This window comes from Pelophylax lessonae (assembly GCF_965119305.1).
Source record: "Pelophylax lessonae genome assembly, chromosome: 6".
Taxonomy (NCBI): domain Eukaryota; kingdom Metazoa; phylum Chordata; class Amphibia; order Anura; family Ranidae; genus Pelophylax; species Pelophylax lessonae.
In genome coordinates this window covers 266,947,087-266,966,308 of record NC_138773.1, presented here as the reverse complement: position 1 = coordinate 266,966,308, position 19,222 = coordinate 266,947,087, and the positions used below count along the sequence as shown (strand labels likewise).

The window sequence follows — 19,222 nt, the reverse complement described above, 5'->3', positions numbered from 1 at the left end:
CTGAAAATCCTTAATAAAAACATTGAAATTAAAAAAAAAAAAAAAAAATCCAGACGTGACATTTTTATTACACAGAGCAAAATGCATTACATCTAGATTATATTTTATAAGAGCCATTACCTAAATATATTATATATGGGTTGGCAAGTTTCAATTCATCCTTAGGGTTGGTCTACCTGGAATTGGAGAGATACTCTACTTTGCTCCTCTACCTGTGCAGGTCCCAATGAATTTCAGGCATTAACTGGAATACTTATAGCCTTCAATGCCCAAAATCTGGTCAACAATAGAGTAGGAACATTCCTGTTTACCTTTAAAGCCTACCATTAGGTATTTTGATCCCCAAAAGTACTATTTTTCCTTTATTTCTTGGGTGATACAATACTATCATTCAGTTTGGATCACATTGAAAAATATTCCCTAGCATAGGAAGCTACATAATATCGGCATATGACAGAACATGCTTGAAACATAAGACTTCCTGTATAACACAGTGCTATGTAATGATAGCTGGGTGGGAGCAGAACAGGGTGGGTTTCTTGATGGTTAAACCTCGGATCCAGCTTGTGCAATGTGTGTTGAAACAGCCAATTGTAGTCTCCATTGGAGGCCCGTGTGGTAGTGTGACAATGTAGGGTCTGTAGTCAGGGACAAAGCATTGTCACCCTTTACCAGGAAGTGAATGGACAAAGACCTATACGGCAGGATCGCCACATGGTATTTTGAAAGTATCGGCTTTAAAAATATTGAAATTATTGTTGAAATTACATAAACATGTTATAAGAGACTTTAATAATTATTCTAGTGATTGTTCTGGAGACCTCACTTACAGAAAGATATTGATAAAATAGAACAAGTCCAGAGATAAGTAACAAAAAAGGTGAATGGTTTGGGGGATGAAACATATCGAAAACAACTTCAGGAACTTAATAGTTCTTAACTATTAGAACTTAACAGTCTGGAGGAAGGAAGGGAAATGGGAGGCATGATTGAAACCTTTAAATACATCAAGGGGGTGAATAAAGTCCAGGAGGGCAGTTTTTCAATACGAAACCAAAATGAAGAACACGGGGACGTGACCTCAAACGAACTGGAGGAAAGCTCAAAACGACTCTTAGAAAGTATTATTTTACTGTAAGGGCAGTTGATGCTTGGAATAAACTACCAGCAGACGTAGTGTGACAGTCAACAGTAAATGGCTTCAAAAATGCTTGGGACATACATAGATCTATACTCAATAAATAACAAAAAAGTAACGAAATATCAAAAACAAAAAAAAAAAAAAAAACAAACAAGACTACTCTGTCTTTTTCTGCAGTCACTTTTCTAGGTTTATAAGATTGGTTTTAGTATTTGGATTAGAAGGACTGTACAGAGTTATGTGGACTAATTTTATTTTATTGGGAAATAGGGAAGTATATTATAAGTATAGGGGTTAAAGTGAAGCAAACATTTGACATCAGCCTGTAGGCCACCACAATGTACATTCAAGCTGTAAGTAATGAAAACATTGGCCATATTCCAAACACTAAATAGCCATACTCACCATTGCAGTATAGAGCATAATACTTTCCATTGGTACTAAATGACACAGAGTAGTGATGGCATCTATCAGAACGTAGGTTACAGGTAATACATTGTGGATTATAAGAAGTGCTATCCAACTGTAACCTGTAAAGAGAAGTTAGAATGACAGCTATCTGAGAAGAGGCTGAAAAGTTTCTTTTGACAAAACGTCAGTCCTAAAAAGGAAAAATATTCAGACCATGAACACGTCAATATTAATTTACTAAAAGAGTTAAAATTCTTCAATAAATAAAAAATGTTTGGAAACTCAATTAGCCAATAATGTGAAAGGTAAATTTCTATTCACTTTTATTATCCAATATTATACACATGTTTGGAAAATTGAAGTGAATTCACATTTTGTGAATAAAGTTTCTCAACTCCTTTTAGCCCATTTGTTTTGCAACATTGGTCATCAACATCAGCAAAAATGAAAATTACAAAAATAAAAAGCATTATCAACTAAATTCAGTTTGAACAAAAATATAAAAGGGTAATGGCAGTCTTAAAAGGAACGGTAACCCTCTGATTTTTTTTTTTTAATTGCATGCATTCTACTTAAAGCGTCTGTAAACGATCATCTTGTAAAACAACCCATTCAGTTTAAGCCCCGGTTCACATTAGTGCGATCATGGCGATTGCATGTAATTCAGAGCGCACTGCTCCTAAATTACATGCGATCTCATGTGCGGTGCAAATTTTAGCCATACACTTTGTATGGCTGAATTCGCACCGCATCCGCACTAAACTCCCACATGAGGCTTTTTTTTATCCGCCGCAGAATCGGATCACATAGTGGTTCACACTTGTGCGATCCGATTCTGTGCGAACTTGCAGATCTCACTGCGATATGCGATCTCAACTGGGGGTGTCGTTAACTTTTAATTGATGCCCCCTGCGTATCACATATGGCAGTGTGAACTGCCAGAGATGCAGATGCGATGCGGGAACAGGCTGCATATTCGCAGCGTTCCCGCATCGCAAAAATGTGAACCGGCACTAAAATAGAAATAAAAGCCAAAACATTTTTCTATAGCTTTAAAAATACATGATAAATACAAATTATTCAGAGACAGTCTCGCGAGCCACCAAGCGTGTCCACCACTACAAATTTGATAATATGTTGTGGAACCAATTGCAAACACTGATCACACTCCAATTAAATGTTCTAGCTCAAATTCAGAACATATAAGTATCACACTTTATTCCCATTAATGTGTAGACATAAACAACAAACATTTTTTAGAAAATATATTAAATCGCAAAAGTGAGTCGGCGCTGGTGGGAAACAATCTCAGAAGGGGCTCAAAAGTGAGTTCCCTATTCGCATACGTGTAGTATAATCTTCTTCTGATATTATATGGTGGGAATTATCATTTACACAATTCTATAAAAATTGTGAGAATATATAAAAACTGCTAAAATGACAAAGTAAATCCGACTGTGAAAAAGTCTAGTAAATTCCGAATCATAAAGGCTTAGTATCCGGATCCTAAAACAAATGGTGTATGTATCTTCAATATAAATATCCCTTGATAAAGTCACGTGATCTGTGACGCAACTAGTCGGGAGGCATCGGGTGACGTAGACTTCCGGTTTTACGGCCGTGGCCGGAAGTACCCAGAGGAACCAACACCGCAAGAGTGCGGCTAGCTGGATCGTTGTGCCCGTTTTATCTGTATTAAATGTGAGTGTTCCTGTTTCCCCTGATTTTACCAATAAAAGTGAGTCCTTATATACTTCACTATTTGGGCATTATTGCTTCTTTTTCCGGATTATACTGGTACCGCACAAGGAAAAGTGGGATTGACAATTATCGAATGAAAAGTGGAGGTTGGAGCCACCGGAGAAGCCCAGTATCCAAAAGCTAGATACCAGCATAAAGCGCCTTAAAAGGTGCAGTGAGGTGAGCGGCCACTGCTTCTATACCTACATGGCTCACTTCGGATCACATTACTGGATGTTCACAAGTTTCCTCAGAAATCCACCTAATTGTCACTTTATTATATGTGCACGAATGAACTTTCTATTTTCTTCACTGCACCAACTTTAATTGCACCAGCTGTTTTATCACACATGGACTGCTAATTGCACTATATCTATCTACTTGATTTATTTATGTCCATACATTGATTTATTTATGTCCATATATTTATTGATCACCACACTAGGTTGTTTTATTTCACTTGAAGTATTTTTGCAATTCACCTGTATTTTTTATCATTTTTTATGCAATATGGATTTTATGATTTGAATGCACTAATGGATATTTATTAATATTATATTTAATTATTTATTTATTCACTCAGAATTGAATGGTTATCACATTAGTATATATTGGAGTTATTATCTGATTGTGATATCAGATCATCTGAAACCACTTTATAGTGATCACCTATTACTGCGATTACTATCGCTTGATACTGTGATTTGGCGTTGTATGCCTGAGAGTAGAAGCTGGATATGTATTTTAGGATTTGGATATGTACATGGTCTAGGATTTAGACATATATTTAAGCAGCTCCTTGTATATGTTGTATGATTCGGATACATACTTGTCATGATTCGGATTTTATTATTTATTAAAGACGGATACACCATTGGTTTTAGGATTTGGATACATACCTTTTTATAACTTTTATCAGAAATATTTCTGTTGTATGATTCGGATACATACTTGTCACGATTCGGATTTTACTATTATTGATCTATTTATTGAAGACGGATACACCATTGGTTTTAGGATTTGGATACATACCTTTATATAACTTTTATCAGAAATATTTCTGTTGGTAAGATACGTATGTATATGTTTTATGATTCGGATACATACTTGTCACGATTCGGATTTTAATATTATTGATCTATTTATTGAAGACAGGTACACCATTGGTTTTAGGATTTGGATACATACTTTTTTATAACTTTTATCAGAAATATTTCTGTTTGTAAGAGTTGGACACATATTTTAGGATTCAGAATTGTATCTGTATATTTATATTGAAGATACATACACCATTTGTTTTAGGATCCGGATACTAAGCCTTTATGATTTGGAATTTACTAGACTTTTTCACAGTCAGATTTACTTTGTCATTTTAGCAGTTTTTATATATTCTCACAATTTTTACAGAATTGTGTAAATGATAATTCCCACCATATTTTATCAGAAGAAGAATGTACTACACATATGCGAATAGGGAACTCACTTTTGAGCCCCTTCTGAGATTGTTTCCCACCAGCGCCGACTCACTTTTGCGATTTGATAGTGATTGGTATTTAGTGAATTTACCAGGGCTGGCTGCAGGTGGGATAGGATTTTATCCTAATCTCATTATCATCATCAGCTGCAATACATTCTAGGAATTCCTCCTATTTGAATACCCAAGTGACAGCGCACATATCACCCCCCAATCTTTAGAAAATATATTGTGAACAGAATCTTATAAATACAGGTTTCAATATAAGTATTGAAGTATAGTGAAGTCCATAATTCATAAGTTCCCATATGTAGTGATTATTTCGATATAATTGTGATCAATGCCCTTAATCCAAGTAGGTGCTCCAATAGCACTCGTGCTCCCCTTTCTGATTGAAGACTCACCTCATAAGATGTGACCCCACAATAAAGCTCAGTCAGAATGCACCTGTGAACCACCCTGGGTTCAATTAGTTTGATGTAGATCTCACAGATGCATCAAATCGGCATATGGTGTGAGCAGAGTATCTGTGAGATCTACATCGTACTAACTGAACCCAGGGTGGTTCACAGGCACATTCTGGCCTAGCTTAATTGTTGGGTCACATCTTATGAGGTGAGCCTTCAATCAGGAGGGAGGAGCATGAGTGAGGGTGCATATCACTTTTTGCTATTGGAGCACTTATTGGAACACCTAATTGAATTAAGAAAATTTATCAGAATTATATTGAAATAATCATTAAATATGGGAATTTATTAATTGTGGACTACACTATACTTATATTGCATGTTTGAAACATTTAATATAAGATTCTGTACACAATATATTTTATAAAATGTATTTCTTGTTTATGTCTACACATTAATGGGAACGAAGTGCAACCCTTAAATGTTTTGAACAATATAAATACATTCTTCCCTTTGTTCTCAGTGTTGGGTTAACAAATTCTTTAATTGTAAGTGGTGGTGGAGTTATACTGCTGATGGTTGACAACCATTTAGCCACTCCTACTTCACCAAAGCATGCACATTTTTCCTTTTGTATACTGATGCTCTCACTATTTAACCCCATCACACAGAATTACACGTTCACTACACCCACAATTTATTACGCACACATTTGACCTCGCATTTCTAATTAGTCCCCTCCTCCGGAGATGCCCCTGCTGACCTAAATATTTGTCCCATGTCACCGACTCACAAACTATTGAATCCAGGATCAAGGTGACAGCCCTGTAACATGCAACCTTAAAAGCAATTAGGAAAGGTAGCTCCTATATTTGTGTGATGTCTTCCCTTTAAGAAAAGAACAGTTTTAATGTTATTAACTCTAACAAATCTGAAAAAAGAAACACTGGTATATCTGCTAGAATTTTCTCTTACTTGTAAAGGTTTCGTTTTGATGGGTACCCTCCGGCATTACTTATATAGAATCTGAAATACAAATAAATAAAAATAATTTATCAATGACTATTTAAAATATCTCTTATCTAGAGTTTCGATGATTCATATTTGACTGTTTTTAGCCATCCACTACTTTGTACAGGTTGCTGGAAAAATGCTTTTATAAAAAAAAAATAATAATAATTTTAATTATTGCCACCATATACCTTCATTAAGTGCTTTCTGTTATATATACTCTTATAGGAAGCCACATAAACAAATGAGATGCTGGACTCCGGTCCTGCATTTTGGAATCAGTCTGAATAATTAGTAAAGCCTAAATTTTACTTTTCTAAACTTTCTTGTTTAATTGTGTTTATTGGGATTTCAATACAACTACAAAGGAAAAGAAGGGTTAAAGGCCCCAGAAAAGGTTTTTCTTGTAACAAGAATGCAAGAAAAAAATACAAGGTTTATCACATTTGAAAAACTGACTGTTAGTTTTCAATTACAAACCTAATACTTTGTAAATTGGAAGCCACATGGGCCATACGAAGATTCCTTTGTCATAATAATCAGCAAAATCTTCATTATTTTATTTTGGCATGTCCAGGGCTTAATGAATTATAGAAGCTTAGAGGATAAAGTAGTAAGATAGACCAGGTAAAAATATTAGTAATTCAAAGGATAGGAGCTTTCAGGTTAGGTTGGGAGTATGGCATCAAAGGGGACCAGATTTTCAGGAATTTCTTGTGTTTATCAGATGAGATTGCTGTAAATTTCCCACAGGTGTTCATTCGGGTTGAGGTCAGGACTCTGTGAAAGCCAGTCAAGTTCCTCCACCCCAAACTCACTCATCCATGTCGTTATGGACCTTGCTTTGCACACTGATCCAAATCATTTGGTGGAGGGGGGATTATGGTGTGGGGTTGTTTTTCAGGGGTTGGGCTTGGCCCCTTAGTTACAGTGATGGGAACTCCTACAGTGTCAGCATACCAAGACATTTTGGACAATTTCATGCTCCCAACTTTGTGGGAACAGTTTGGGGATGGCCCCTTCCTGTACCAACATAACTGCGCACCAGTGCACAAACAAGGTCCATAAAGACATGGATGAGTGAGTTTGGGGTGGGGAAATTTGACTGGCCTGCACAGCGTCCTGACCTCAACCCAATAGAACACCTTTGGAATGAATTAGAGGCCAGACCTTCATGTCCATCCTCAGTGCCTAACCTCACAAATGCGCTTCTGGAAAAAACATTCCCATAGACACACTCCTAAACCATGTGGACAGCCTTCCCAGAAGAGTTGAAGCTGTTATATAGCTGCAAATGGTACTTGGATGCCATTAAAGTTAATGTGTGTGTAAAGGCAGGCGTACCAATACTTTTGGTAATATAGTGTATCTGCAAAGAGTTCTTTATCTCAATTATATTTAAAATGGCATGCAAATCATTTTGTTTTTTTGTCTTGGATGCTGTAAGGTAGGTACAGAAACTCTGTCAAGTTGGTATTGATGACTTTGTCCCCGCAGGGGAACTTTCCATTCTTCAGTTCTAATAAGAAGAAAAAGATAAATTCTCCTGCTCAGCCAACAAAACTACTGTGAACTTCTACAACTCAAAATATCCTGAATACTGGACCAAAAAGTAGTGTAAAAAGCTTTAGGTGCGCTGTTCCTCTAAATTCAAAAACAAATATTTGATACAGAAAAAATAAGTGCAAATATTAAACAGTCAATTTTAAATGTGTATATAACAGTGCAAACCCAGAAGGGTTGATAAGAAAAAAAAAAGAAAAATTGAGTATGTGATAATACCTATGAAAAAAAGGATTATAAAGTGTATATATGCAATATATACTAGTGTGCACTCTCTTATGGGCTAAACGTACAAGTCCATCATGCAATATAACGTTTTACAAAAAGTCCATATGGCATATGCGGTGATAAAGTGCTCAGTGCTTATGGAAACTTCCACTCCAAAGTGCTCCAGTGCCCAAGGTACACCGTTTATTGAAAAATGGCATCTTATCAGATGAAATGGATCTCAAATTATAGAGATCAGACAAGCACAAACTCCATCTCTACAGGGGGCTCAAGAAGCTGCTCCTCACATAGACATATGTGAAATATGGATAGGGAGAAAACTTGTAGTGTGATACCCAGAGCTGGCCCAAGACATTGTGCTGCCTGGGTCCAAGAATTAAATGCTGCCACCCCCCCAAAAAAAAAAAAAAAACCACACCCAACAAAAGGCCCCCACATCCATTATTTTATATAAATATAACCTTTAGAAAATATTATGTATACGATTATCTTCTTCCATACCTCACTGTCGAACCGGTCCACCAAACACCCACTGTCTGTCCACAGTCCTCCTGTCACTCCTGTGTCTGCAGTGCCCACCGCCCTAGAAGATCCAGCCTGCCCTGCGTGAGAGGGAGTGCGCTGATGGCTGACGTCATTGCGCACACCACAATCACGTGAGGGACGTTCCCAGGAGGAGATACTCTACCTCCTCATACTCATCAGTTTGCACTATGGGCGGCAGTATGAGACAGGAAATTCCACCCGAAACACGCCGCAAACTGATGACACAAAAAACTGCCTTAAAAAAAATAAATAAATCTTGGGAGCCGAATTTGCTGCCCCTCTGCAAGTGCTGCCTGGGTCCAATGGACCCAGTGGGACCCATGGTAGGTCCAGCCCTGGTGATACCATTTAGGTAGGCTTTTTTAAATATAGAATCACACTTACATAAAACTCATGGATCACAGGCATTATATGAAATTAGCGAGTCGGCCACGGTGTCACCTGAGCTGCGGGTGATAACGCCGACTCGCTTCTTTCATATACTGCCTGTGATCCATGAGTTTGATATAAATGCGATTCTTTTTTTTAATAAAACCTACGTAAATGGTATCACACTATGAGTTTTCTCCCTATCAATATTTCACATACGTCGGTGTGAGGAGCGGCTTCTTGAACCGAATAGGCGGCCTTTCTTATCCACTATTGATATTTCCACATTTGGAGTGCCTTGCCATTGAATTAGCCCGCTGTGGAGATGGAGTTTGTGCTTGTCCGATCTCGCTCTCTCTGAGATCCATTTCATCTGCTGAGAGGCCATTTTTCAATATACAGAGCACCTTGAGCACTGGAGCACTTTGGAGTGAAATTTTTCATAAGCACTGAGGACTTTATCACCGCCAATTTCATATGGACATTTTGTGAAAAGATATATTACATGATAGATTCGTATGTTTAGCTCATAAGAGAGTGCACACTAGAATATATTGTATATTGGTAATTTGCACTTACATTCTTTAAGCTTTTTTATGTGGTTTATTATCACATACACAATTTTTCTTTCTTCTTTTTTTTTATTTTCTTATCAACCCTTCTGGGTTTGCACTGTTATATGCACATTTGATATTGTGTGTTCAATATTTGCACTTTTTTTTTTGCATCAAATATTTGTTTTTGAATTTAAAGGAACAGCGCACCTAAAGCTTTTTACATTCTTCAATTCTACCTTTACTTGCTGGTGGTCACAGGGTCTCCCCATCTCTGACACAGATAGCAAAAGGTTCTAATCATTTTCAGTATATCATAAAACAAAAACAAATATGCTGAAGTTCAGGGTTAATTGGCTATCTTATCATTCCCCTTTATCACCAATCTTTATACTGCTGTGCCCTTCTGACCCTACTCTGTGTTTAGGAGTTTGACTGAATATCATATGTAATCTGCCAACTTGTGGAGCTTTACATTTGCACACAACATAACTGCTGGAATCACAATAACCTGGCTGCATCTGCCAGCAATATATGGTGAACCACCATACAAGTCACATGCTCCTCAAAATAAAAAGCTGTCCACATTTTACTTTACATTAAAAGCCCAAGTTCAGGATTTAATGTGGTGCATCAGTGCATCAGCCTGCCCCCCCTTGCACACCTTCCTTTATATAGTTATAAAATAAAAAACATTGAAGAAAGTAGTGGTCATGTGACAACTGCTGCGTCTGCGTTTCAAATGGCAGCCCATTTGTGGGCTTCAACAGTGATGTCAACCTTTTCAGTGGAAGTTGTGCTGATTTCATTATGCTCATCATGACTAACAATAGCATCCACAGAGAACCAAGGCAGTGTAATCATGCAACTGACAATAGCCTGGAGGACTACAGGGTAAGCATCCATGAGTGCATGGGCTCTTAAGCCCCATACTCCCAGGCCTGTAAGCCGGGAGACACCGGCCAGTTAAAAAAAAAAAACAGCCGACATTCGGCCTATGTGCATGGCACCATTTAGCTGGCTTTTGCTGGATGAGCACGCTGGAAAACCAGCAGCCGACTGACTCCAAATCAGCGCTCTCAGCCAATGGTTGAGAGCGCTAATGATTGGAGTGTTCTTGCGTGGGGGCCGTCCCCTTGTCAAAACACAACAGCTCAGCGGGGGAGATTGCTATACTAACTTCGTATAGTTAGTGTGACTCAGGCTTCAGGAAGTAGGTGAGATGATGTGCATGATGTTGGGGGGGGGGGGGGGGCTTATTCAACCAGGAAGTGAGGTGGCCTGTAAAAAAATGGCAGCTAAAAAAAATCAGAACTTGGGGACCAAAACAGCGGCATGGATGTGGTATTTTATGAATCGCTTATTTATCGTAATATACTAACAGGCATAGGCAAGCATATATTAGTTTAATTTTATTATTTTGAGCAGATATTTATTTAAAATAAAGAGCACGCTTGCATGTGTATTTAAGACTAAATTTATATACATTGTCATTGTAAGAGAAAGAGAGTAAAAATATCTGTAATCCTTAAAAACATACTGTAAATTTCTACCTAAGTTTAAAAATGAGCAACACCCTCCTGCAGAATAAGATGTACTCACAAGTAACCATCTGTTATTTTGGAAATACTGGTCACTTCATAATTTCCTTTGGTTATTTCAACTCCCTCCTAGAAAACAACAGAAATTTGAACTAATTAATTCATTATAAACAGTAAAAATAAAATGAAACAGATGTAGAATGATGGAAAAATTGTGCAACCAGATCATCAAAAATTGTAAATAGTGCAAGAGTGGTGAATAGAAAAATGGTCATTTTGTTACCCACATGAAACCTGTTTTTCAATGAGTTTATTATGGGGCACAAAGGCCTGCACTCCAAAGGTCTAAAGTGTCCCCAGTAAATGAGAAGATAAAAAAACAAAGTTCTCCTCTAAAAGTTCCGACAGGGGCAATTTTTAGTTTCACAGTAATGCTACTAAAATTACTAGTGATTAATCACACAACTGGCAATACACAGGCAATTTTCAGTAATGTTCAATCACATTCAAACCACTGGGAATGGGAAATAGGATCAAAAGTTTTGGCCAGAAACTGAGCAATCTCCTATCTATGGATTCACTCAACCACCAGAATTTGGCCAATTTTGAAGTTAGAACTGGACAATGAGTCGATTGAAAGATGGAATTGAAATTGGTAAAGATAACAGCATTTTAACTGCAGGATAACGGAATTTTTGTAAAATCTTACCTGTAAAATTCCTTTCTCTGAGTCCTCCGACAGTCGCCGCCTCTTCATATTCGTCACATATGGGGTATTAGACTTTGCTCCGAAGGAGTAGCTAGGCAACAGAATATGTTAACAATAAAGCTTTAACATATCCCACCCTCAAGGGGTGGTCCCCTCAGTCAATACCCTCCTACTTCCTGCAACCATATCTCAGTTTTAGTGGAATAGCAGTAGAGTATACATTCAAACCCCAAAAGAGGGGCGGGGGCGGCGACTGTCGGAGGACTCAGAGAAAGGAATTTTACAGGTAAGATTTTACAAAAATTCCGTTTTCTCTTACGTCCTCCGACAGTCGCCGCCTCTTCATATTCGTCACATATGGGGACGTCCCAAAGCAGTGCAAACATGAGGGGTGGGAAACGCATCCGCACCTTGGTGAAGACCCGCGGAGCCGAGGCGAGCCCAAAGGGCAACGCCACAAACTGGTAGTGATCCTCCGCAATGGCAAATCGAAGGTACTTCTGATGACCCTCGAATATGGGGATGTGAAGGTACGCATCCTTCAAATCGATGGAGGCCATGAATTCCCCCGGAACCAGGGCAGCCACCACCGAGCGCAGGGATTCCATGCGGAACTTGCGAACTCGCACAGAGCGGTTCAGAGCTTTCAAGTCCAGAATCGGACGAACCTTGCCCTCCTTCCTGGGCACGGTGAACAGATTGGAATAAAACCCCCGAAATCTGTCCCGATGAGGCACCGGAACCACCACTCCCTGAGCCCTCAGGTCCCGCACCGCCAGGTGCAGATCCCGCAGGCGCTCTGGAGACATTTGAAGATTTGAGGGAAAAAATCTGCTCTCCGGCCGAGAGAGAAACTCGATCTTGTAACCAGATCGAACGATTTCCAGAACCCATCTGTCCCTCACACGGGCCAACCAGGGCTGAAGAAAACCGAGCAAGCGTCCCCCCACCCCAAAACTGGGTGAGGGCGCCCCTTCAGGCCGAACTGTTATGGGCCGCAGGTCCGGATTGACCGGACTTCTGTTTCCCAGACCAGGGCTTCTTCTGAGAGCCTTGGCCCTTGAACGGTTTGCCCTTGTAGTGCGGCCGAAAGGCACGAAAGGACCCCTGAGGGGGCCGAAAATGAGCATGCTTCTTCCCAGAAGCCCCCTTAGCCTTGGGGAAATGGGGCAAGAGAGTGCTCTTACCCCCGGTAATCCCCTTAATCAACACATCCAGGGACTCCCCAAAAAGGCGAGACCCATCATAAGGCAGATTGGCTAAGGTTTTACGTGAAGATTGGTCCACCGACCAACATTTCAACCAAACCAGGCGGCGAGACAACACCGCCACGCTGTGCACACGCGCGGCCAACGGAATCAGGTCCAGGTCCGCATCACACAGATACATGACACCCTGGTGGATCTGATCCACCATATCCAGGGTCGCCGCCGAGGCCGAATCGGCCACTAGGACGCGCCTAAGCATCTGCGTCCAACTTGCGATCGCCTGGGCCGCCATGAGAGAAGCAAACAGAGCCTTAAGCATAGAACCCGTAACAGAATAAGTATGACGGGCAAGAGACTCCAGTCTCCTATCCGTGGCATCACGGAAAACAGGGGATCCCTCTGCAGGGATCGCAGTGGCTTTGTTCAAAACCGCAATTGCATGATCCACTGGTGGAGGCACACACCACCGTTCATCAGTGGCAGGCGAGAAAGGATAACGCAGCTTAAATTTACTTGGTACCGCAAAAGGCTTGCGCAAATCGCGCCATTGGTCCTTAACAGCGCGCTGAAAATCAGCATTGCAGGGAAAAACCTGCGGCGTCCTGCGTTTTCTCTGCGTCCCATAAGCCGCCAAGGCAGCTGGGGGACACACCTCGTCCTGCAAACGTAGCGTCTGCTTAATGGAAGCAATCAACTCATCCATGATTGCAAGCTCTTCAGGCGAGCCAGGGGGAGAATTATCAACCCCCTCAACTTCAGCCTCTACCTCAGACCCCACTAGATCAAGAGAGGAGCGGGACCCCGATAGGGGGGTCCCCGCCAGAACAGCCCCATCACCTTCACCCTCAGAATCAGAGGACAGAGCAATTCTGGGCCGTTTAGTAGATTGAGCAGCCACCAGCATTTGCACCTGTGCAGCAAGGCCAGCCACAATAGTGGCTAAATCCCCCCCTGGGGGGGAAACAGCGGTCCCCTGGCTTTCCACCAATACTGTGGGAAACTTGCCCTCCTGAGAATCCATTGCCCCTGTATGCCAGACAACCAAGGGTTAACTGCCCCCTTACAGCAAGCGCGGCAAGCGCAGCCCACCGCACCACACTCAGGCACAATGAGACCCCCACAGGGAATATACAGACTGAATACAGGCAATGGAACACAGGAATAGAAGGATAAAACCTGAGGAGACTCCGCTGCTGCTGCTGCCTCGATCGGTGCTTCCAGGAGAGAGGAAGTGATGCTGCCAGGGCGCTCTATGTAAGCCTATGGAGGCTACAAGAAAATGGCCGCCGTGCATGTAAACCATGCGGCCGGAGCGGGCGCCGGTAAAATGGCGTCGTTTGGCGCCGAAATCGCCGCTCCACAGTGCATAAAATCACACACAATATTATCCCATTATATGGATACATGTTAGATCGCCGCAGCGATCGCTGTATATGCCCCAACATGCCATTAAAAACATGCCCCACAGCACACAGCTCCTCACACTGCCCAGCCTGACATACTCAGTGTCATACAGCTCCCCCCCCCCCTTGCAGCCCACAGCATGCAGCCGAGAGATAGGGAGACAAGCAGTGTGATTAAAGGCAGGTTACACAGTCCCAGACTGAGACCCCCCCCAGACAGACAGGTCCCCACATAGATACACTTACCTCACATGGCGTGGGGAACCCGCACAGGCGAACAAGCCGCTGCACATGAGGCAGGGAGAGTCGCAATTCAAGACGCACACAATGGCGGTTCAGAAACCGCACAGCGTCCGGTGAGGTAGCCACCTCACCAATCATCCCTGCACCGAACAGGGATGGGTCGTTCACTGTGCCAGGAGCGTTACCTGGCTGAACGTTCGATGGCAGACTGGGAAGCCACTGACCCACGACCTGCGACCAGGGGGATCAGCCCGAGACCCAGTCCGCATGATCCTCTTCGTCAGAAGAACTAACTAATGCTGACAAAAATAACAGCTAAGTAAAGGTAGAGAGAAAACTCAAACAAAATATCAAAAAGAAGAAAGAGTCTGGGACAAAAAGTCCCAGCACAGAGAGAGCCAGCCACTCCTGACAAGCTAGACATTAAAACTGAGATATGGTTGCAGGAAGTAGGAGGGTATTGACTGAGGGGACCACCCCTTGAGGGTGGGATATGTTAAAGCTTTATTGTTAACATATTCTGTTGCCTAGCTACTCCTTCGGAGCAAAGTCTAATACCCCATATGTGACGAATATGAAGAGGCGGCGACTGTCGGAGGACGTAAGAGAAATTGGATTTTGCTGCATTTTCAATTAGGGAAATTTTGATCTAATTTCTTTGCAGTTTATTGAAGCCAACATTTGAACAAAACCCCTACTAGCAAATTTAGTAGAAGCATTGAACTAATAAAAATTGTCTAATGTAGCTCTAGCCCTGAATGTTGCAACATCCTATCTAGTTTTCCGCTAACAAGATGTATCGACTGTAAATTCTGTTGCAAGACTCAAGTTTCTACATCTTCCAAAAAATCTCATCTGCTCTCCAATGCTTCCAGTTCCCTCACTGACACTTTATCAAACATTTGATTTATGTTCAAATTACTACACTTCATTTTTTTTGTACATGCTTCAGAGCTCATGCACGCTGTCTATTCCTAACATCGCTATAAGCACCCAAAGGGCTGTTCTTTCCATCCTTCCAGTGGCTTGCTAATGTCTTCTTCACTCCTAAAGTGGGGTACACACTATAAGAAAATCGGGCGAACGATCGTCCGATTTTACTAGTTGTTTCAGAGCAAATGGGAACTGATGAACGAAAATTGGTACGACAAAGTATGAGAATTTTGCTGTTTATTGTTTCTGATCATGCGCAGTCTTTCTTTTCTAATTTTTTTTGTACAAAAATCGTACAAAAACAGTACACATTAAACGAAAATCGTTTTTTTTTCTGCACAAGAAAAATTTTGGAGTTTGTCCCTTCGAGAATTTTCATACGAAAATTCTGAATCGGCTGTCGAAAGTTGCGTACACACTATATTTGTGTACACACAATTTTCGTATACAAAAATCGTACGAAATTTTTTTGGACGAAAATGTTCGCCCGATTTTCACTAGCCTTAACTTGTTCACATAAAAGGCTAACTTTTTCTAAAAATCATCTCTAATTCTGAGGAATTCATAGTTACATAGTTAGTCAGGTTAAAAAAAGACACACGTCCATCTAGCTCAACCAATAAAAAACAATAAAGAAAACCCAACCATACAATCCAATATACACAATCCTATACCCGCAGTTGATCCCCTTTGTATGCAATTACATTTCTCACTACCTATTCATTATTGACTAATAGGGATGCGTGAAATTAAAAGCTCTAATTTTTCTGAAATCTTATAAAAAATCTTTAGGGGTTTTGAAAAAATTTCACCACACATAAATAACAAAAAATGAAATAAAATAAACTTTGCTAAATTCAAGATAAAAAAGGAGCTTTCTCACAGACAAAGACCTGTATCAAAAGTTTATTTATGTAAAAAGTAAGTGAATCCAAACATGACAAAGATGCTAATGCTGTTGGATTTTTAGCCCTATTATTCACAGATAGAGAAAACCAAACACCTTAAAAAAAAACATGTAATGCTACAGTACAAAAATGATGACCAAACGAACACACAAAAAGGAAAAACATAAATAAAAATAAATGAAATAAATTAAACTTTGCTATATTAAAGATGAAAAAGAGTTGGCACACAGACAAAGATCTGTATCAAAAGTTTATTTGTGTAAAAAGCAAGTGAATCCAAACATGACAAAGATGCTAATGATGTTGGATATTAAAGGGTTAGTTCACCTTTACCAAACAACGTACCTATGCAAGTAAGGGAGGGCCTGTAGATAAAAACAAAGGGCCAAGCTTTAACTAAAGTTGGATAATGTCCTTGCTCTTGGTATGGGCCATTTGCCAACCTCTCAAAGTCTCAAATTACCAGAGATGGCATCATCCTGTCCTGCCTTGTTGCTAGGATGTTGCTAAGACTCCCAGCTGTTACTCGTTCTGCGAGCCAGAGAGGAATTTCTTGTAAAATACAGTATATACTCGAGTATAAGTCGACCCGAATATAAGCCGAGGCCCCAAATTTTACCACAAAAAAGTGGGAAAACTTATTGACTCGAGTATAAGCCTAGGGTGGGAAATACAGCAGCTACCGGACCCAACTGAACCACCACGAGACACAAAACAGGGGCTGTGGGCATGGTACAGGAGATGGCGCAGGTCAGGGTATAGGCATGGCACAGGTCATGGCACAGGTCATGGTACAGGTATGGCACAGGTCATGGTACAGGCATGGCACAGATGATGGTATAGGCATGGCACAGGAGATTGTATAGGCATGGTACTGGTGATGGTATAGGCATGGTACGGGTGATGGTATAGGCATGGCACTGGTGATGGTACAGTAATGGCACAGTATGTACAGGCATGGCACAGTAGTTATAGGCATGGCAAAGATGGTACAGTCATGGCACAGAATGTACAGGCATGGCACAGTAGGTATAGGCATGGCAAAGTAGGTACAGGCATGGCACAGCAAGTACAGGCATGGCACAGGAGATGCAGTGCTGCGGGCATGGTACAGGAGAATGTCCTGTACCATGCCCGCAGCACTGCATCAGGAAATGCAGGGGCTGCGGAGGAGTCTCACTTACCTGTCGGTGAAGCGCCTTCGATTTAAAAATCGTGCTGCCCGGTGCCAATACGTCACCGCAAATGCGCCACCGATGCTCGGGAAAGCCCGTACACGTTCGGCTATTCCTGGGCATGCGGCGCATGCGTGGTGACACGTCGGCGCCGGGCGGCGCCATTTTTAAAAAGACAGTGACTCGAGTATAAGCTGAAGGGGGCTTTTTCAGCATGAAAAAACATGCTGAAAAACTTGTCTTATACTCGAGTATATACGGTGCTCTAAATACACCCCCGCCCTCACATGCACACACACCCTCTTAATAAAATTAAGGGTAGATCGCTTTTTTTCCCAAACAAATTTCACCTAAGAAGCTTAAGTGAAATTGAGAGTTTCTGCTTCAGCAAATTTCACAAAATCGGTTTTACCACAAGGACTCTTGCTCAGTACTCATCTCTATTGGCTAACCATTTCTCTATCCACCATCATCTCCATTACTTGCTGTATCATTTGCCCTCAATCAAATCAGTCATGAGTCAAGATAATCCAATTTCCTTCATCATGTTTTATTTGGAGTTTGACATTTGTACACTTTCTTTATTTGATTCACGCTGTTGTGTCAAGATATCTACAAGAGGATCAGCCAATGAGTTCTAGACAACACAACTAAGAAGCTATAATCAGCATTATTCCCCCACCTCTCCTCTTCATCAGTAATTAGAAACGTCCTTCCAGCTTTAGGTAGAGGGTATTGCAGATCACACTCCAGTAAAAAGTAGTAGCTGCACATGATCTGAAACTATGCTGAGTATGAACTTGTATGTTTATCTATTCCACAAACTACCTTTTATGGCTCAGTCAAGTGACTTACCTTTGATGCAAAGTAGTGCACATGCTTGTAACCATCTGCATTGCTAATGATCTTGTAATAGTTGTTCCCCGATGTGAAGAAGGGGTCGCTGGGCCCAAACTAAGAAGAAAGAAAAAGCTTTTACTTACAAATAATGACTGCAGTCTTTTAAGCAATAGAGTGAGATAAAAAGTTGTTACCCAGTGCACTGCCCCATCTTTGTAGTGCACAGACAGTCTTGCTGTTTGAGAACATTTCTAAGGTGACATCAGCATGGTTTGGATTGCTTTCCACATGGGAGTGGTAAAACCTCTATAATGCATAGCAATTGTCTATTCTACAGCACTTTCCCACAATTTGCCTTGACAATTTCTTGTGATTGTATTGTAATGGGCTTTGTATGAATTAGTTTAATCATTTTTTTAATTGGTCCACATGATATTACTGGATATTCAGTCTCATGTAAGAATTTGTATAAGTGTATGTAAATCCTCACCTTGTGAAACAATGCATTCAGTTTGAAATAAAAATGAAAGGCAAAACATTTATATATAGATGGAAAAAAACATTATAAATACCCTTTCCCCCTTTTTTATAAGCGATTACATCCCCTCTGTTCTCAGCTGCACAGAGAGGTAGGGGAGGAGAAACAGCAGCACACTGATCTTCCCTGTGTAAGACTGTGAAGGGGGGCATGTCAGCAGAAGTCTGATCATTAGAGGAGAGCAGGTTGAGTTCCCAGCACAGCTAGAGAACTGAACACTGTCAGCTCCTATGCCTAGCGTGGTCAGTTTTAATTAGGAAAGCAGAGGGACTGGCAGGAA

The 19,222-nt window shown here is 40.8% G+C and overlaps 1 protein-coding gene across 1 annotated transcript in view; it reads right to left on the bottom strand.

Annotated features, from left to right (window-relative positions):
* Positions 1-19,222, bottom strand: part of LOC309558737 (dipeptidyl peptidase 4-like) — a gene marked incomplete at its 5' end in the record, with an annotated part of 178,779 nt that overhangs the window by 28,763 nt on the left and 130,794 nt on the right. The window contains 4 exons of the mRNA XM_082261785.1: positions 1,547-1,671; positions 6,149-6,199; positions 11,047-11,114; positions 18,420-18,518. Coding sequence (XP_082117911.1) covers positions 1,547-1,671; positions 6,149-6,199; positions 11,047-11,114; positions 18,420-18,518 — 343 coding nt within the window. The remainder of the gene's footprint in view (positions 1-1,546; positions 1,672-6,148; positions 6,200-11,046; positions 11,115-18,419; positions 18,519-19,222) is intronic.